A 21,638-nucleotide genomic window follows, 5' to 3' on the forward strand; every position below is an offset into this window, starting at 1 on the left:
GTGGTTGTAGTGTGGCAATATTTTGATAAGTTCAAAAGGAGTATGAATACTTGTTACGCAATCCCAGCATCCCACTGTAAGAAAATGAAGCAACACTTTCCTCTTAAGTTTTTAGCAACTTTCTTTACAAGAATGCCCTATGTGACTACATTTGCCTTGTTTTGCCCTGCATCCCCTTTCAGCTTGGTGTAGAACAGGGGTCAGGAACCTATGGCTCTAGAGCCACATGTGGCTCTTTTGGGAACTGTATCTGGCTCTTGGGAACTGGATCTTGCCAACAGTCCCTTGAAATACAGACTCCTCCCATATTTAGAAAAGTATGGGTTCTGTATTGAGCTGAAACGAGACATGGTATCTTAAAATGTGTAAAAATGCAGGAAAGCTTTACAGAGAAAATAGATATTAGCTTTTCTATTTCTTAGTACCCTTAGGATGGTCTATGTATGACACTGTTTTAGATGAGATTCATATCTGTTATGCATAGTACAGGGATAACCCAGTACTCTGAAATTGTTGGGCAAATTATGAAATACATGTTTGTAATTGTATTCAGTGTTTCTGACCTTATGGGGGGGGCTTTTACGAAAATTCCTTTTAAAAAATGTGGCTTTTATGGCTCTCTCCACCAAAAAGGTTCCTGACCCCTGGTGTAGAATATATTGTTCCATAACTGCACATTACAGTCTATATTATAGTATATTATAAAGTCTACATTTTATTTTTTTTCTACAGCAAGGCAGATGAGGTAGGTTTTAAAATGGCTCAGATGTAGACAAACCCTTGAGAAAGACAAATACTTTCAGACATGGGTCCATTAACCTGAAATATGGAATTTCACTTCTAAGACCTCTGTGTGTTAACATATCACATTGAAGTTTCCTTTCTTTCCCCCGTTTCTCACCTTTTCGATGTACAGCCAGCGCTGGCGCCCTGACGTCGTCGTAGGAGCGTCCGTCGGTGATGACGATCATGATCTTGCGCTTGTTGGGTTTGGACTTGCTGAAGAGCTGCTCGGCGGCGTATGTGATGGCGGCCCCCGTGCTGGTGCCCCCGCTCCAGTAGTTGATGCGCTTGATGGCGTTGAGCAGCTCCGACTTGGCGTTGTACTGGCCGAACGCAAACTCCAGCCGCTGCTCGTAGGTGTACTGCACGGCGCCCACGCGCGTGTCCGTGTCGGAGATCTCGAACTCCCGCGTCACGTTGGCCACGAACTGCAGCACGGTGCGGAAGTTGCCCGTGCCCACGCTGCTGGAGCCGTCGATGACGAAGGCGATGTCGTTGGCGTTCAGGCAGGTCTTGCTGCACATCAGCCGGTCCGTGTCGCACACGCGCTTGACGAGCGGCTGCACGGCCTTGCGCAGCCCAAACCAGCTGGGGACCGACATCGAGTAGTAGCCATTGGTCCGGCACACAGCCTGTAAACATAGGAGAGACGGTCACTATGGAAACAGGATGAAAGACAGTCACTATGAAAACATGGAGGACAGTCGCCATGGGAATATGTCTGACAGTCACCATGGGAATATGTCTGACAGTCACCATGGGAATATGTCTGACAGTCCTTATGGAAATATGAAAGACAGTCACTAAGGGCAGTCATGGGTAAGTGGTTAGGGTGTCAGGCTTGTAGCCCAAAGGTTGCAGGTTTGATTACTGGGGGTAGTAATTAACCAGAACTCTCCCTCATCCTCCTCCGTGACTGAGGTATCCTGAGCATGGTACCGTCCCATCACACTGCTCCTTTGGGTTGCCGTTTGGAGCTGCCCTCTTGCATGGTGAGGCATAAATGCAATTTTGCTGTGAGCAGTAGTATGCACTTGTGTGCTGTGGTGTGCTGTGTCACAATGACAATAGAAGTTTCACAAGTGGGCTTTCACTTTCGATTTCACTTCACTATAGTTCAGATGCAAAACCCCCTAACTCCATTTCTGAAGACCTGCACTTCTATATTTTTAGAGAACCCCGTTGTTGATTTGTTTGGTCATGTACTTGATAATACATATAAATAGTTATATTGCAGAAATAAAATAAAAAAATATGCAATTTTGATAGCTTTGTATCAAATAAAAATGAATTAAGATTATTTTCTGAAAAGGCACTTAGGGGGGTTTGCACCTGAACTCTTCAAATATGGAAGATAGTCACTGTGGGGGACTTGAAAGGGCAGAATCCTCAGCCTACTCCTGCACACAGTACATTTTCACAGATGAGTTCATTCAACACTAATCACTATTAAAGGGATATGCCACTATTTTGGGGCTTAATACAGTTAAAATCGTTGGCTGGGGTTTATAAAGGTGGTAAGGTGTCATATTTTTCATGTTAAGCGTTAAAGTGCAAAGAGTGGGGACCATATACAGCATGCTAAGGCTAGTGTTAAAGGGGTATGCCACTATTTTGGGGCTTAATACAGTTAAACTCGTTGGCCAGGGTTTATAAAGGTGGTAAAGTGTCTTATGTTTCATGTATGCCGTTGTCTTGCTTTAAGACAAGTTAAAATAGGGAATATGTCGCTAAGCTAGTGAAAGTCAATGCATCCGTGTAGCATTGTAGCATGCTACACGGATCCATTGACTTTCACTAGCTTAGCGACATGCTCCCTCTTTTAACTTGTCTTAAAGCAAGACAACGGCTTACATGAAACATAAGACACTTTACCACCTTTATAAACCCTGGCCAACGATTTTAACTGTATTAAGCCCAAAATAGTGGCATACCCCTTTAACACTAGCCTTAGCATGCTGTATATGGTCCCCACTCTTTGCATCTTGAAATACCACTTCAATTTGACTTTGGCACTATTCTTGACTGTATACAGTGCCCTCCATAATTATTTGCACCCCTGGTTGAGATGTGTTTTTTAGCTTCCAATTATTTTATTTTTTTTCTAAATAATATGGGACCTTAATGGAAAAAAAGAGAAAAATCCAACCTTCAATACAAGTGCATTTATTCAGTGGGGAAAAAATCCCACATAAAGAAATAATTATTTGACATCAAATAATGTGTGTCACAATTATTAGCACCCCTGGTGTTAATATTTTGTACAACCCCCTTTTGCCAACAAAACAGCACCTAATCTTCTCCTATAATGTTTCACAAGATGGGAAAAGACAGAAAGAGGGATCTTCAGCCATTCCTCTTTGCAGAATCTCTCTAAATCATCCAGAGACCTGGGTCCTCTCCTCTGTACTCTCCTCTTCAGCTCACCCCACAGGTTCTCAATGGACTGAGATGGCCATGGGAGGAGCTTGATTTTGGGTCTGGTGAACCATTTCTGTGTAGATTTGGCCATATGTTTAGGGTCATTGTCTTGCTGAAAGACCCAGTGACGACCCAGCTTCAGCTTTCGGGCAGAGGGCAACAGATTTTGATTTAAAATGTCCTGGTATTTCAAAGCATTCATGATGCCATGCACCCTAACAAGGTTCCCAGGGCCTTTGGAAGCGAAACAGCCCCACAGCATCACTGACCCACCCCCATACTTCACAGTGGGTATGAGGTGCTTTTCAGCATGCGCATCTTTCGTGGTACGCCAGACCCACTTAGAGTGTTTGTTGCCAAAAAGCTCAATCTTGGTCTCATCTGACCAAAGCACACGGTCCCAGTTGAAGCCCCAATACCGCTTGGCGAACTCCAGACGCTTTCGTTTATGATTGTGAGTGAGGAAAGGTTTTCTCCGTGCATGCCTCCCAAACAGCTTGTTGGCGTGTAGACAGCGCCTGATGGTTGATTTGGAGACTTTGTGACCCCAGGATGCTACCATTTGTTGTAATTCTGTAACAGTGAGCTTTGGAGATCTTTTGATTTCTATTACCATCCTCCTCACTGTGCGTGGTGGCAAAATAAACTTGGGTCCTCGTCCAGGCTTGTTTACCACTGTTCCAGTTGTTTTGAACTTCTTAATTATTCCTCTCACAGTGGATATGGGCAGCTGCAGTTGAGTGGCGATCTTCTTGTAGCCTCTGCCTGACCTGTGAAGGTCGACGCACATCTGCCTCACTTGTATGCTGTGTTCCTTTGTCTTTCCCATGTTTAAGAGTGGATAAGAGAAATGGCCTCGGTGTCACGTCATATTTATACCCCAGGGAAACAGGAAGTGATGAATTACTAATTAAATGTTCCTACATACTCTGGTAAACTTTGTAAACTACTGTAGAAATGACAGAAATGCTTCAATTATATTTATTTCATGGGAATTGTTAAGGGTGCCAATAATTGTGGAACAGGTGATTTAATGAAAAATAATTATTTTTTAGTCAGGGATTTTTTTATTTTCTTACAATTCATTTGAGTTGAAGGCTACATTTTCCTACAATTTTCAGTGTGACAGTATTCTTCTGCAATAAACACTGAATTTATTTTAAGGCTTTTAACACATCTCAACCAGGGGTGCCAATAATTATGGAGGGCACTGTATATACAGTATATAGTTTTGTAGTGTAGGTTTTATACTTAAAAAGAGATGAATAGTGTGAATGAGCACTGCACGATTTACCGTGCATCTTTGTGCGAGGTCATGGGAGAGTCTCATGGAAGTATTGGCTCAGCAACACAACTAACATTTTGAGCTTTGGTGGCACTATTGGATTAGACCATAAGACAAGGTCCAAAACCTGTACCACAATCAGAGGCATTCATTCATAATCCCACATTGTTCTCCTGATCTTGTAATGTGAACTATTTTACAAGTAAGCCAAATTGTTGAGTTCGCCAAATTCCAGCGGGCAGTCAGCACAGTACCACATTATATAAAATACATATAAAAAGAATGAATGTATGTTGAAGCAAAACATGAATCAAAACCTGAGTTGAATAAAGTCGAAGTAGAAACCCTCTTACAAATATAATTACAACACTAGTGGTATGATATTGCATGGTTTCAACTTTGTAATAGCCTACTATGAGTCATTTAACAGTTAAAAGTTCCATGCACCATGTTCGCTCTAATAAAATCAGCATAAAGTCAATAATGTGTGCGGTAGACTTCTATCCTTTGAAGTATTGAACATTCCTGCATCTACCAGCACCTAGGAGCTGTGCATGGAACTGTTCGCTCTAATAAAACGAGCATAAAGTCAAGAATGTGTGCGGTAGACTTCTTTCCTTTGAAGCCTACTATGAGTGTTCTTCTACTTTTTACAAGTCTGATCGAAACCGAACTGTTCATCATTCATACCTTATCCACAAAGTTAGGCTCCACCACGTTTTCCTTCTCGTTCTCATCTGGGCCTTCGATGGTGACAAAGAAGATGTTGATTCCTGATTCCCTGGCGAGCCGCGAGGCCTCCTCCACCTTGTCAGTTGGCCAGCCGTCCACCAGCACCACCGCCACGTTGGGCGCACCGCCACGGTTGCCGTTGGCATCACTGAAGTAGTGCTTGTTGATGTAGGACAGGGCCTTACCTATTTTGAACAGCAGGGGGCAGCATCAGATCATATCTGTCATCAGACTGAGCAGTGTTAGGCCTACTAGACTCTGGTTATCTCCTCTCTCTGCCACAACTACATGACTATCTGGACACATAGAAAAAAACAACCTGCATATCTCCACAATACAAGAAAAAAAACATTCATGTCGTAAAATTGTAACTTTTTTTTCTAAATTCATTCTCCATGCAAGGCATGAAAACATTCATGCTTCATAGGTTTCAAATGGGGTGGCTGTGGGAGACCTACAGGTTGCTTGATCACTGCCTCTCTAGAGTAGTGTTTCCCAACCAGGGCTACGTGTACCACTAGGGGTACGTGTACCACTAGGGGTACGCGAGCACATTGCAGGGGGTACTTGGAAAAGTGTTATTATTATAACAAATGTATGGAGCAGCCACATCAGGACAGAGAAAATGATATAGAAAATTAATTAGGGGGTACTCATGGCACAACTAAGAGGCTTAGGGGGTACGCAAGACAAAAAAGGTTGGGAAACACTGCTCTAGAGTAGAAGCAATAGTCATTTTTTATGTCCTCTTATTTAGCCTATTTTCACCTACAAAGCACCAGTCTTGACACACAAACACTTCAGAATGATGTGTAGCTGCCCTAGTATTTGTGTGGGGGGGGGGGGGGCACATTTCATTTTGGGTTGAGAGGAATCCCACAAGCTTCCCGTTATTCGTGTCGGTCCTAAAGTGTCTCTGGTTAAAGGAGGAGGCACAGCTGTGAGTGGCGCCTAGCACGGATGCCGCAAAGCAGAGCAGAGCAGAGCAGACATCCACCACCAAGATGGCAAAGTGTCACCACCACCACTACACAGGACCGGATTAAGATGGCCCGGGGCCTCTAGGCTACAGGTTCCTGTAGGCCCCCATGGAAGACACATTCTTCACAAAATTATGGAGACAGCATCATTATTCCAAACCATTAATTAATAAGATTTAAAACTGTGCCTGACACGACTGACTAAGTTATTAATACAGCATTTTGTCACATATTTCCAATTACGTTGATTTTGTCCCCCCCCCTTGGCCAACTGGGGGCCCCCTTGGCAGGTGGCGGGGGGCCCTAGGCTCCAGCCATATCTAGACTGTGTGTTAATCCGGCCCTGCCAGTATATAACCCCCTGGGTGGATGCAGCTCAAGAATTTGGTCAGCTTCTCCTAACTAAGGGAGAATAGAAGAGGAGAAAAAAAAATAAAAAATCACCTCACGACCTACCAAACATGTAATTTACTGAACAGTTCCTGCATCAAATTTAGATTTAATTCCTAGTTGACATGGTGTGTGTGGGATAGTAAAAAAGGGCCATCTCTACCATGTGATAATTGTAGGCTTTCCCTTTCTACCCATAACGTTTGCACACACACACACAAAAAAAACAATCTCCTGCCTGGAAGAGTGGCATGCTTCTCACACATTATCGCATTGGATTTCATCAGTGGCACCGTAGAGTCCCTCGGCTTCAGGCCAATGGCTTTGGCCCACGTTTCACGATCGGTTTAGGACGAGTGGGGGAGTAGGTTCCCTACCACTGGTTTAGGATATTGATAACTTGACTAGCCAGTGTCAATAACAATTTAAAAAAGGCTTCCTTTAATACACAACGTTTTGGTAGTTGTGTATTAAAGCAAACAGCGAAATGGTCAGTGTGCAGGAGTTTTTCCAAATTGTCTGCCGAGTGACCCAACGCACCTGCCATCTGAGGTGTGCGAAAAAAATACAAGTTTAACTGTGTCAATACCATAAAGCATACGGGCCCTTGTTGGCTATTTAATTCCTGCACGACGTTGCAATGAAATGTATTTAGATGAGCCAATACAGTAACCTACGTACTTGGTTAACCTCAAACCCTGGGGGGTGGCGCTGTGGTGCAGCGTGCAAAGTCCCCCACATTTGGGCTTAGATTGCCCATGGGGACCCCAGTTCGAGTCCGTCCACGGTCATTTCCCAGCCCTACCCCATCCCTCTCTCACAACCGTTTCCTGTCTCCTCTCATACTGTCATAATAAAGGCCATTAAAAAAAAACTAAAACAAACTCAAACCCTGTGTCTTGGGTGGCCATTTTAAGAGTGTTGTGTGAGAGTAAAAGTCGTCTTTGTTGTAAAGAGTATCTGTGGGCCAGATGAAATGTCTCATGCGGGCCACATGTGGCCCCCAGGCCTGAGACCTCTTATCTGCTTGGCCAAGGCCTGTTTACATCAACTACAACGGTAACTATAAAGATAACTACAACTTAAAAGACATTTCCGTTAACACTTGCCAACGATGAACAGGAGGAATCACATCTGCACCTTCTAAAGAACATTCTAAAGAACTTTTTTCATCATGGATGACCTGTACCTCTTCCGCTATCCCAATGTGACTAAGCTCAATATATTTGTTATTACTAAATTTTTCCACATACCCCCTGTAGTGTGCTCACGCACCCCCAGTGGTAACACTGCACTTAAGTAATTACGATTTCAAAAGTTCGAAGTCAAAGTTGTCGTCATCTTAAGGCTCTTTTCCACTGCCGCTTTTCTGGTAGACCTACAGCTTGACACACCACTTTTTGCTTTTCGATTGGGCACGACACAGCTCGAACGTAAAACAAAACTTGGAGGTGCGCTGTGTGGAGCTGTAGGCAGCTGTAACCAGAAAGCCGTCAGTGGAAAAGAGCCTTTTGTTACCACTGTAGATAGGAGCGGGACCTTTAGTCTACTACTCCATCCCCCCCCGTCTTTCTCCTTTTTATCCGTTTAATAAGGCACTCACCCACGTTGGACTGGCCTCCCTTCTGGGTAATCTTGTCCACAGCTGGCTTAAGCTCCCGGGAGCTGGAGTAGGCCCTCAGGCTAAACTCTGTCACCGGGTCATCTCTGCCAGAGGGGGGGTGACAACAGGGTATCAACATGGAAGAGGTAAGCGGTGGGGTGGTGGTGGGGGCAGATGGGGGTGGATGTCAATACATACAGCACCGTAGGAAACCTATTAGACTGACAAGCGCACCCCACCCCAAAAGTCAACTTCGCACCACCACCACCAACCCCACCACAACCCTGAAGAGCCCAAACGTTTGATGTTTTACTGCCTCTGGGGCTGCAGTCAAGCTGTCTGCCAAGCATGTGTCTCTCAGATGGTTTGCTTAAGCTACAACAAAGCTAAGACTCCCTCCAGACCGGCCCCACAGGTGATGACACAGACCCTCGGTCGGTCTGGGAACCTTCCCCTGCAGTACGGGACGAGGCCTGGCCCCCATTTTGTTGAGATTTCGACGCTGGAACGTGTCCAGACACAATAAATGTTGCCGTGTTAAAACAACACTGAGAGGGAGGGATCGAATTCCACCGTCTGCGTGTTGAATGAACAACACTGCAACCGTACTGTTTTTTTTTCTAGAAAGACACTTCAGTGATTGGGCAAATGTTTCAGCTTTTCCGAAACTTGGCTTTTTACAGTATACATGCTGTAGTAGCATTCTGATGTGTATCTGAAGTAAAACAATCCCATCTATTCATGGGCTTGCTTGCAATTGCCAATCCATTTGCCTATTTAGAGAGGTAATAATGACGGGTCAAATGGGTACACAGACTATTGATGTATTTTGGAAATGTACAGTACAGTATGTATAGAAGCAGCAAGACTAAGCACGTCTCTTGCAGCTTTCAAGAAGCAAGTAAAGACTTTCGTGACTATATGCTTGAGCTGCCCTAGCCCCAGGCCAGACTCTTGGCATGTGTATGTGTGTGTGTACTCTACTTTACTTAAAAAAAATGACACTTCTTTGCATTTGCACTTGTTGTTCTGTATATTTCCTGTGCACTTAGTATCTGCTAGTGATGTTGGCTATGATTATGTCCTCGCTTGTAAGTCGCTTTGGTTATCAAGTGTCTGCCAAATGTAATGTAATGTAATGTAATGTAAAAGCCGAGACAACACACATACCCATACTGGATGATTCCCATTATGGGACCAGCCAAACCAACATCCAACGCTTGGGACACATCTACCAGGAAGTCCTTCTGGATCTTAAATCGCCTCTTCCCAATGCTCCAGCTGCCATCCATCAGGAAGGCAATGTCCACTTTACAGTCTGAAAATGAACCAACAAATAGATAAGTGGTGTCAACAATAATCGATTCGGCAACGCATCGTAATGCGAGGCAGAACAATAATCGATTCAGCAAATGCCATAATCGGTGCATCATATTTTTTAAAGTTTCAATTACTTTTGTGGTAATTTCTGGAGCAAATTAACTTTTCAATTAAGTTAAAACACTTCAAAGCATTGAAAGCTACAGTCCCTGATACACACAACAGCCAATAAAATGCTGTTCAGTATCTGTTTGCATTGCCTCATGACAGAAGAAAAATTTGCCTTGCTTCAGTAGAAATGCAATGAATCGTAGAATCAAACTGAATTGATTCGAATAGAATGGTCACCTCCTGAATCATAATCGTGTCGAATCATAAGGGCTGTGTCAATGCACACCACTAAAATACATAAAGTAATAATAAAATGGTCACAGACCCTGTAACACCCAGAGGTTAATTAAGTCAAGTCAGTCAGGTGTACTTTATTGTCATAAATCTATGTAACAGGTTTAACACAGAAGTTTGAAATTGCGTTTGACCAGTCTCCAATGTGCAGTGAACCTAGACACATATAGGCCTAAAGACATTGACAGTAACCGCACACACACACACACACACACACACCCACACCCACACACACACACACACACACACACACACACACACACACACACACACACACACACACACACAATTTAGCAACAACTGACCCTTTACATGTAATGTCAGACACATTTGAACACTGAACATTTCAATACATTTGAAGCAGGTTTGAGGTTTGTGAAAATGACTAATTGATTAAAACAGAACAGACACTGAGGCATGCCATACAAGGGACGGTGTAATGTAGTAAATTGTCATACATACTTGGATCTCCCTGGGAGACGGGCTCAGGGGCTATGGGCAAGGAGTCCTGCTCGCGTACATTGAGGCCTGCAGGGCGGAGAAGAGATGAGGCATTAGAGATCAAAGGGGTGGACTAAGATGCTGGTTCAGGAGTAAACCAGATTAAGTTAAGAGGTAAATCATCTAATAGAAGAGCCTGGAGTGCTCATTATCTTGGAATCTTGTAAGATTTTCAATTAGATGATTTGCCTCTTAACTTCACCTGGTTTACTCCTTTTTTTTGTCTTTTCAACTTTATTGATGATAGGACAGTAGTAGAGGTAGAGAGGAGAGAGGAGAGAGATGGGGAGGGGTCGGCAAATGACTCGGGTCGGAATCGAACCCAGGTCGCTGGCATAGCAGCGTAGTGCCCTACCGTTAGAGCCACGGCGGGGCACACATGGTTTACTCCTGAACCAGCTTCTAAGGTGCTGTTTCCACGTAGCTGGATATTTTTTAGCAGGGTATTTTTTTCTTCTGTTAGGTGTAAACGCAACATGTGGATAAAAATAAATCCTCCATTGTAACAAATGCGTTTCAGCCCCCTAAACTGGATATTTTTTTCTCCTGCTTTTTATACCTGGATTTTAAATATCTGCTACGTGGAAACGGAAGGCCAAAACCAATGCAAAACCAATACAACCAGGAGAAAAAAATATCCACATATAAAAATATCCAGCTACGTGTAAACAGCACCTTAGTATAGGCCCCAGACCACCTGCCCACCACCTGGCTCTCACCTGTTTCCCCATGTACACGCCACGGTTTATTGATTTATATATCTCTTTTTTACTCCAAGTAGGAGCAAGGACTCAAAGTGCTTTACAATGTAAATGCCTCACATTCACCAATTCACGCACAGGTGCAAGAGGCTGCCATGCAGGGTGCCAAACTGCCACCAGGAGCAATTTGGTGTTAAGTATCTTGCTTCCCCACAGTCCCTGTTATAAATTAACTGTTACCAGAATGGCAATGACCAAGTCGTAATGTATTACAATGTATTACTTGTGCACTGTCATAGTGGTGTAGTACTATGGTAGTTACGTTTTTAAGCAACTATTAAAACGTTCCAGTGATGGATCTGTGCATGTTAAGGGGCTACAGACACATCAATGGGGTCAGGTGGATCAGAGCTCGGACCTGCAACCCTCTGGTTGCTGATATGGCACTTGCACTGCCTGTGTCACCATCACTCCATGAAACAGTTTACTTCATGTGTTCTGTTGGAAGCAGTCTCAAAGAAGCTGACTGCATAATAGACCTCAGAGTGGTACCTTAGCGTCAGCATTAGTTCTGGCCAGGCCAAGTAGTTGCTGCTTCTGATTTGTCTCAGGTGTTCTAGATCAGCTAATCAACTCTCCGCACACCTCACTCCCTGTGCTGCTGCCATCCCCGGATCTCTGCTTTACACGGTGCTTATGGAAAACCAGGGGACTCTTCTGAACAGAGCCATACCACCAAATCCTATTCATATTTTTTTCAATATAAAGAAATTGCATTCATAATTGTCTTGTCTTCTTGAATGGACCTGACAGATGTACTATAGTATATTCTCCTTCGTTATCCCAGTAAACTGAAAAATGGCTGGAACATGCAAGGGGACTCTGAATGTTGGGGACGGGGACATGATTGATGCAGTCAGAAGGGTTCAGGATATTTCATTAGTAACTAGCCCAAGCCACCTCACCTTGATCATATGGGGATAGATCAGTCCTCCAGGCATCCAGCGGCTCCACTGTGGCAACAACAGCATTTGCAAGCTTGAGTTAGAGGAGCTGGAGCACTACGCCAAAATGCATAGCCAGCTTGCATATTACATTACATTTCATTTTATAGTAGCTTAGAAAAGAATACATTAGCATGTAGACATAAATATGTAATGTAACATAGAACAAGAAAAGCAAAACAACATTAGTATAGCCAGGGTATGGCAAGGTGTTGACGAGTGGTGTTTAGTTTAGTCAGGAAGTAGCTAACTGTACACACTATAGAAACGTTCCCAGAAGAGCCGTCAGTTTGCCCCTGTGGAGGAACCCCAAGAAGTTCTTTGAGGAACCTAAACGTTCTCAAAGGGAAGAACTCTGGGGTTTTCTTGAAGGTTCTTCAAAGGTTATTTGAGGATCCTTTGATTGATATTGTGGATGAGCCCCTAAAAGGAACTTTGTGGCTCTTCCCAGAATGCTAAGTTGCTTCAGAGAACGTTGAAGTTCCCCCATGATCCAGGGTTCATTTGAGGGAAGTTAAAGGTTTTATTACAGTGCAACAGTGTGACGGGTGCCTGGCTCTGGCTGGATATGTGCATATCTTCTTGTGAGTTTGAGTATGACTTCGCCTTTTGTATCTTCGAGTGTATGGCAAGGAAAAACTTTATAAAAATGCCATGAGTGTTTCGCATCTGCTTTGGTCAAGATAAGCTGCACAAGTTCCACATTATTTTATGACCGTTACCAACAGTATATCCTGAGAGGAGTGTGCCTACTAGCCCGGTGAAGGCCTGGCTCCGGCATGTACTGTATGGACTTCAATGAGCATGAAAGGGTTGCCAACACAGCAATACAGTATATCAGCGATACTTACCCCTGGTGTGTGTCATCTCAGGGAATGATTTACGCCCGGCATCTGCCTCAGTGCCTTGATGTGCGGGGAAAAGAAAGACAGAGTGACAGGAAGGAGGGCAAGAAGAAGAAAGAGACATCATCTTTAATCAAACCGTGGGAAAATTACAGACAAGAGTTTAAGAGACGGAGTCAAAAACGTCTTTTGGCCTCTATTCTTTTCTGTCAATTTTTGATCTCCCATCATTGTGGCTCTGGGATAGCAATTGCAGCTTTTGCCACATTTTATTTATTTATTTACGCAAGCATACTCAAAACAGTTCCATTCAGGAAACCCAACTCATTTGAATGTTAAGACGATGCCCCATGCAGAAACAAATGTGGATGGCCTGTAATTTCCTGAAGACTGTGACAGGATGCCATTTGCATCTTTGCCACTTGTGGTACGTGCGTGTGTGGCTTTTCTTGCCTCTCCGGATTCAGAGCTTGTTCAGTGGTACTGGGGTGAGTTTCTCAAAAGAGAAGTTGTTAGCCTGTTAGCAACTTCGGTAGTTGCCAATGGGAAAATGCATTGAAAACAACAAAGTAGCTAATGTAGTAAGCAACTTTGGTTTTGAGAAATTCACCTCTGGCATGGAGATGCTAAAACACAAAAATCTGGATGCCTGGATGAAAATGGAAAACTCTCATGAATAAGAAGTGTGCAGATATTCCTTGGACATCTATGCAAGTTTTGTGTGTAAACTTAATTCATTCAACCTCACACTTCACACCTCACACTATGTCATTTACTTTGCATAAAAATAAGCAGCAGCATACGACAGGTGCAGTGCTTTGACACATCGAAGTAATGCTAATAACCAAGCTTATATTATTTTATAACATGTTTAGTGGAATCACTGGAGACTCATGAATGAGGAGTGTGCTCCCGTTCCTGTAGGCTGTAAGTTATTTGTAAACCGTTCGTTTAACACGCAACCACCTCACAGCATGTTATTTACTGTATACCACTGTGGTCCCCAGCTTCCAATCTCCACCTCAATATAAGTCACACTGCTATTTAGAGTCATTCATTTGGTTGAAGACAGACCAGATTTTGTGAAATGTTGTGTAAACCATATGCAGTAAACCATGATTTATCACCAAGAGTCAGATCCAAGCAAAAACAAGTACCGGGCAGCCTGGGTTGGAAAGCTGCAGTCTAAATCCACATGGTACAAATTCATCTTTTTCCATCTGTGCCCTTCGCACATATTGAAATAGGCCTTATCACACTTATAAGAAAGCCAAACATTTTAAAGGCTGTCACACAAAATCAATTCAATCAATAAAAAAACTTACCTGTATTAACTTGGATTTTTTCCTTGTGACATACTTTGTCACCATTGGAAAATATCAGTTTCTTTGATTTTACTATTCGCAGTTTTATTTGTGAGCAAAACAAACAATGTTGTTTTATTCATTAACATTTCTCCCAAATACCAAATATTCATTTACAGTATTTGGTTGCAGAAAGTGATCAAAACAACAAAACAGATGCAGTGCTTTCATACCTTAAAAATGCTAATAAATCAAGTTCATATTCTTTTATAGCTAATAAAAAACTATTTGGTGGAATAACTATGATGTTAAATGACATATTTCATGCGTCTGTAGATCTGCGCTGTGTGTTATGTTGGCAGCCTATGTGAACATCCAGGAAAAAAATCCTTTGTGACCAAATAAATAAATCTTGAATTTTTCTGAAATCTGCATCTTAACATGTATTACACCTACGTATTAACCTGTGTCAATTGAATCCCCCCATGTGTCCATGTGGCCTGTACTAGGTAATTACCTGGATACTCTACCTCATTTTTTCTGGACTGTGCACTCTACTGTATGCTGCTCCACTCCAGTCTACGCTACTCTACTCTATGCTACTCTACTCTACTCTACTCTACGCTACTCTACTCTACGCTACTCTACTCTACGCTACTCTACTCTATGCTACTCTACTCTACTATACTCTGCGCTACGCTACTCTACTCTATGCTACTCTACTCTACTATACTCTGCGCTACGCTACTCTACCCTATCCTACTCTACTCTACTCCTCTATGACAAAATTGGAGGTCTGAAAACAATGCACTTTCCTTGCCATTTTGTTGATTGGAAATAAATGTTCCACAAGTCAATATATTTGTATTTGGAATTATAATGAAAAATATCAAATTGATGTCACAAAAAATACACCATACCCTTTAAATCATTGTAAATTAGGTATGAGATTCATGAAAGTGTGTAACAGAATTTACAGACAAGTTTTAATGGTTTTGTCACCACGTGTTCTCAAACTGATTTAAGCTCTGGTTCTGCCACTGCTGACCATGGGTGCATTTCTCAAAAGCGTAGATGCTAACTATGGTAGCTACTTTGTTGGTTGCAATGCAATTTCACATGGGCAACTACCTAAGTAGCTAACTGCTAACAACCACACTTTTGAGAAATGCACCCCATGTGGATTGCACACAACTGTATTGGCATTTCATTCTGTGCATTCCCTTTCAATGGCTGCATTCATTTTCGACTTGCAGTTGGCATAGCACAGACTTTGGATATCTGTTTGGAAGAAGGTGATGACAAAATAATAAAGCGGTACCTGTAAATGAATTCTATTACGATTTGGAAATCTAATGAATCTAAGTAAACACCCATTTTACAATGATTTTAAGTGTGTACATCGACACATTTTTTTGGGGACACCCTTGTGTACACATACACACCCTACAGTATATAGGGGGAAGTATGCCTTACCTGTGTTTTCCATTGCATCCACCTCAGTCCAAGAATAGCCCATGTCTGGAGAGTAGTTATCTGAACATCAAGATGGCAAGTGGGAATGGGGCTTTAGGGGCAAGAGTGCTCGAAGTGGCAGTAGACATTCATACTAACAGTATTTATAGGCTGTCATTTCTAGTTTTATATGTTTTTATATGTTAGGTTTATATATGATTTTACAATAGTTCATGTACAATAGTTTTATAAGAGTTTTATAATAGTTAATTATAGATTTCTGTCATTTCTGCCACAAAAGTTTTTTTTTAAAAACCATTTTATTTATTTCATGTCATGTTTAGAAAATTGGAAATTCATGGTTATGTTTGATTAAAATTATTATAGCAATCATAAGGAAAGAGGCATTCATTCCCCTTGGTTCTGGCCAGGGTACCTGTGGGTCTCCTGGTTCTGGGGTACCACTCGGGCCGAGGGTAAGCATAAGGAGGCCAATCTCTCCTAGCAAACACTGAAAAGGAAGAGATTAGACATCTGTTTGTTAGGCGTCAGTCAGCTGGCATACACTGTAAACTTTGTAGAGTTCCTCAACAAACTTTCAGTTGCACTGTGGGGGAACTTACATGTTTTCCATTGAATTTTAAAAGTTCTCAAAAATTCTTGGAAGAATCCAAAAAGGTTCCTTGATGAAACTTTAGGGGCTCTTCCAAAGTGATAAACTGAAGGTTGCTAAAAGAACCTTTCAGTTCTTGAGTTCTCTGAAGAACTTTCAAGAGAACTTTGGGGTTCTTCCAAGAACCAATTTGAACCTCCAAAGTGTCCACAACACAAAGGTTCTTTGGAGAGAACTTCATGGAATTGTTACAGTGTGGCGCAGGGTTCCACCGCGGAACACTCTTTACCAACAAACACATGTGATACATTAAACCAGGCTCAAACTACACAGCTTTAAAATCGTATCGGATGTGAACATTGGGTTGTGGCACACACAGGAAGAGAATTGCCAGTGTCAATCTTATCTGCGATTGTACACGCCAAGACAATACCTGAAGTTCTATTTCGAGTCGTAAATATCAAACAGTGTTTGATATCTATCTGTGATTGGCGACCCTTTGAACCGGCAAAATTCTATGTTAGAACGTCGTTCACTGCCATCTTTCCCGACAATCGCTTGCAATGGTCTGGGGTTTGGGGTGTAACGTTCCACCAATTATCGTAAATGGGGTTTTCGGCTGATAATCAGGCCGATAGTAGTGAAGTTTGAGCCTGGCTTACTCTGCATTAATAGCCAATGTTAGAACATCTGGCCAGTCCAAGAGCAGTGGTAGCTGAGGTCACCTGGGCAAAGAATCGTATATTAGGTCAAGATACTCATACTTTGCCTGGATCCATGTTTACGCTACTTTAGGAGACCTTCGGTTACGAAACCTTTGGAGATTACAGTAGACAATATATGGAAGTTGAAAAAGAAAAAATACCAAGGCACTCTCATCTATCAAAAGTAAAAAGCCTTTATTGCATGGCTTGGTTACAATAAACCTTTAAAAAACTCCATGAGTGCCTTGGTATTTTTTCTTTTTCAACTTCTACATTTGCCCATCCAAAGAGCACATCAAAGAGCACCTTTTTTGAGTCCAGGAAGCGCTCTTACAACAAAGACTTTTTGTGACAATAAATGGAGTTCCCTTAGCGCTGTAGATGGCAGTAGCACAAGCCCACCACCAAACATCACCGAAAGAGAAGAAGAAAGAGAGACCGAACTTCAGCACACTCCTTCGCATAGAGTGGGCAGAGTTTGACTTATCTTACTCTAATATATGACTCTTTGACCTGGGTTTGCATGTGTTTGTTGAGTCCCCAGGAGAGAGTAATGACTTTAGTGCAGGGGTATACCAGTAGAATTGGTCTGGATTCAGGCCACATGCTTTTGAGGGCTTTCTCCATACACTTCACACAGAACAGCCACCATGACTGACTTGCATTGATTGTATCCAGACTGGTCTATCAAAGCGCTCCAAAACCCACTAACTGCTGAACACACTCATGTCCATACTCACAAGCCCTACCCAATTGAAAAGAGGCCAGAAAATCAAAACAACAGTCTAAAAAGCCTTTCTATCCCTAGCCACTTGTAGGCCTATTGCCCATCGATTGTATGTTTACATTACAATGTATGTTCATTGGTGCTGCCAGATTATTCCCATTACATTACATTATATTACAATTAGCTGACTTTTTTATCCAAAGCGACATACAAGGCAGTCATGCGTCAGAGGTTAGGGCGTCAGACTTGTAGTCCAAAGGTTGCCGGTTTGACTCCTGACCCGCCAGGTAGGTGGGGGGAGTAATTAACCAGTGCTCTCCCCCATCCTCCTCCATGACTGAGGTACCCTGAGCATTATGTCAACCCTTGGCCGCTGACAGCTTATGCTGGGCCCAGGACAAAAATAATCTGAAAGGGACCCCTACCCAATATATGCAATGTAATGGGGACCCAATTCTGGGCCCCCTATCTCCCTGGGCCCGGGACAACATTCCCCTTTGTCAGCCCCCCTGTCAGCGGGCCTGGCACGGGTGAGGCATAAATGCAATTTTGTTGTGTGGAGTGTTATGTCACAATGACAACGGGAATTGGAATTACTCCGGTGGGCTTTCACAATTCACTTCAGAACTTCAAAACATCCATTTCTGGAAATTCAAAATGGCTGCCATGTACAGTATGAAAAGTGAAAAGTTCCCAGTCATAATGAATACTTACAATGTGATGGTGGTGGTAAAGTATTCGTGAAAAAGGTAACCTTTTTTGAATGGGCAGCATGAATTCTGGAAATAAACCGCTTTAAGTGGCTCTTCCTCCTGCTGCCCACTCTCCCATAGCCGGAGTGGAGTGGAGCAATGGGGTCCTTAGAACAACACAGGCTCGACAGGCACTGCCCCCGACAGCGGCGCTCAATGATGCATGCTTGTGTTGACTGTGCGTTTGTCAATTCAGGCGGCTCCGCTGGTCACCCCTGCTGCCAAGCCAGTCAGGCGTGGTTGAGCTGGGCCGGTTCACGTCCGGATTCTGACCTTTCGGCCCCGGCTCTCGGGTCGCTACACGCGGCGCGCCTGCTGCACGCTGCTACCACCAGGGCCGGACTAAGATGACCGAGGGGCGCCTAGGCTACTGGTTGTTGTGGGCCCCCCCAGAATGCAAATTTTGCAACAAATTTACATAGATCGTGTCATAATAACAAGGTAGGAATTAAGGATAACGTGTCTACCAACTGTACTCAACACAACAGGTTCATTTTCCAGCATTGGATACAGACACAATTCTGCCATTGTTCCACGTTTGGTCAATCAAGGGCCCCCCTAGCAGGTGGGGCCCCCCTAGGCTGCAGTCATATCTAGCCTGTGCATTAATCTGGCCCTGCTCACCACTGCTGTGCTGCATGTGCAACAGAATCGCATGGAATGTGTTTTACATACATATATGCTGCTTACACAGAATGCTGACAGGAATAGACGGCAGAGGGTGACCCAATATCACCACCATCATCACCACATCAACCACGATCTTCTGCAACGCCTAATGTCTCTCAGCAGGGTCAGAAATATCCATAAGGGCAATATCCACCATCTCTGCAGCTGGCCTCTGGCAGGCACCATACCTTCCAGAAACAGCTTGGACTGATTTTTTTTATTCCCCAAGTCGGTCACCATACTTATTTCTAGTTTGCACTGAAAATTGATTCTAAGTCCCACTGGGAAACATTGCACCATGTACACATTTAAGGAGACAATTTGAATCTTACCAGAAAACCAGTTCTTCTCCAGTGCAAACATTACCAAAGATTATTTTGAATGGTGATTAAACTTTTGACCTGCTAATTAACAGCCTACATATCTCCATTGTTGTTTTCAATAATCTGTCCTCTGAAAACTTCTGTTGTTGTCTCCCCTATACCTATATCCTTGTTAAGGTACAAACGTGCAAAATGCAAATTCTTGCCCTTTTTCAACCGGTCTGAAGACTTTGAGCAAGAGTGACAAGTCATATAAAAATGACTTGACTACTGAAAACGGAGAGGTAGTTGGAGGGTGTGGGTCATGTCAAAAGAAATATGGTAAATGAATCCACCACTTCAAGAGGTCAGCACAACCATCTACAAAACTTACAGTATCTGCCTGAAGGCTCTGTTAAAAAGTCAACTCCCTCAGTAAAACCACAAGATTTATGACTGAAGTTGTCAAAAGTTAAAACCAAGTTCCGCACCAGAAACAACTTTCCATTCCAATAACACAGCCATCGTGTCTTGAGTGTGACATCATGCCAGGTAGACCTTACTTGGGGACAGATCATGACACCATGGGCCCCATGGCTAGACAGCAAGGAAGCCCCCCCCCTGCTAGTTTCCAAAAAAGAACCCTATGCTGTCGGGAGTTCTGGGGTTTGCCACCTGAGAAATGTTAAAAATACAGTTGTGAAAAGTGCAATATTTAATGCAGCGCGGCAATGGAAATATAGAGGCTTGGGCTTCAAGGCCCTACTTGCTCTTGGGCCCCTGGGACTGGGCCTGGTAGGCCAGAGCAGTAACCCATGCTTGTATGTCATTTGACACGAAGCAGGTGGGCAGACACCTGTACCCTCTATTGCGGTTAAGCCCATTGATAGGCCTATTCACTCCTTGCAGAAAACACCCAACTGTATCATATAACAACATTGCTATGACACTACAAAGAGCATTACTGAACGTATTAGGACTTGGTCGTTACAAGTTTGGTGACAATAGATGTTGTGCGTGAAGGGACATGTCTGTGTGTGCGTTACACTGGGGAGAGCTTGAACAGGAAGCCACAAACAGAGTGAAAAGGAGGTTGCTCCTTAACAGCCTATGGACCCAAGAGGAGCAAAGGGCTTAAGTCAGGTAAGTCAAGTGTGTGTGAGCTGAAGGGGTTGAAGTAAGTTGTAAGTTGCTAAGTTGCTGACCTGGCCCAGATGGGGGTGGTTGTCTCCGGACGGCAGAGCCGGGTTCAGGCCTTCTCAGACCTGCAGCAGAAAAACAAAGCTATTTTACACATCTTTCAAATGATAAACACACATCATTAACACAACAATTTTACACATATTTGAAATTACAAACACACATCATTAACACATCAATTTTACACATCTTTCAAATGATAAACACAGAAGCACAACTGCGACCATTGTATATACAGAAACAGTATATCACTGGAAGAGAAAACAGAAGTCATTATCATTATCAAGTATTTTATTACAATGAAGGATGGATTTTTTTCTGTATACTAATTATACGGATCATATAAACAATAACATACTGTATGTGCAAGACAAATCCCATGATCAGCCGGTTTTAGCATGCATCTTTAGCCCTTACCGTTCATTCTTGTTTGCACCAAACAATTCATCGATTTTTGTTTGAATTACATGCATAATGAGGAGATGGTGTGAATTGTTAACAAGTGTAAGTGTCCCCAAAGAAATATCTACGTCTACAGGATGGGTTCAGCAGAGAACAAATACATACAGTACTTACCAATATTCAACAGTACTGTTTCTATTATAAAGACATGTGGCTTGAACGGCAGTTTATCTTTTCACAAATGACATAAATCGTGATTGAGTGTGCCATGCTTTTTTCAGCCACTGCTATTTCTACACAGAAGCGTCTTCTTATGTGTGCAGTGCGGTGCAGTGCGGTGTGTGAGGACCATTCATTGGCTTTTTTTTACTCCCCCCACATGTTTGGCTGCACCGGGGGAAGTTCTGGACGGGTCTCAAGAGCTTTGCAACAGGACGATTTGAGGACCATACACCAAAAAAAGTAAGTCAGGGAGGGGGGGAAAGAGGAAAAAATAAGAGGTGTTAGTTTTTTTTAGACGTGGGAGTGGACGCGGGAGAG

The 21,638-nt window shown here is 43.0% G+C and overlaps 1 protein-coding gene across 3 annotated transcripts in view; it reads right to left on the reverse strand.

The window, feature by feature from the left end:
* vit (vitrin) overlaps positions 1-21,638 on the reverse strand; it is a 45,229-nt gene that overhangs the window by 3,033 nt on the left and 20,558 nt on the right. For all 3 annotated transcript variants that reach the window (XM_063192321.1, XM_063192320.1, XM_063192319.1), the window contains 10 exons: positions 20,702-20,761; positions 16,166-16,240; positions 15,751-15,810; positions 12,977-13,030; positions 12,087-12,134; positions 10,382-10,447; positions 9,365-9,512; positions 8,195-8,298; positions 5,180-5,406; positions 902-1,415 (listed from right to left, as the gene is read on the reverse strand). In XM_063192321.1, coding sequence (XP_063048391.1) covers positions 902-1,415; positions 5,180-5,406; positions 8,195-8,298; positions 9,365-9,512; positions 10,382-10,447; positions 12,087-12,134; positions 12,977-13,030; positions 15,751-15,810; positions 16,166-16,240; positions 20,702-20,761 — 1,356 coding nt within the window. The remainder of the gene's footprint in view (positions 1-901; positions 1,416-5,179; positions 5,407-8,194; positions 8,299-9,364; positions 9,513-10,381; positions 10,448-12,086; positions 12,135-12,976; positions 13,031-15,750; positions 15,811-16,165; positions 16,241-20,701; positions 20,762-21,638) is intronic.

The sequence above is a fragment of the Engraulis encrasicolus genome, chromosome 24, assembly GCF_034702125.1.
Source record: "Engraulis encrasicolus isolate BLACKSEA-1 chromosome 24, IST_EnEncr_1.0, whole genome shotgun sequence".
In the NCBI taxonomy this organism is placed as follows: Eukaryota; Metazoa; Chordata; class Actinopteri; order Clupeiformes; family Engraulidae; genus Engraulis; species Engraulis encrasicolus.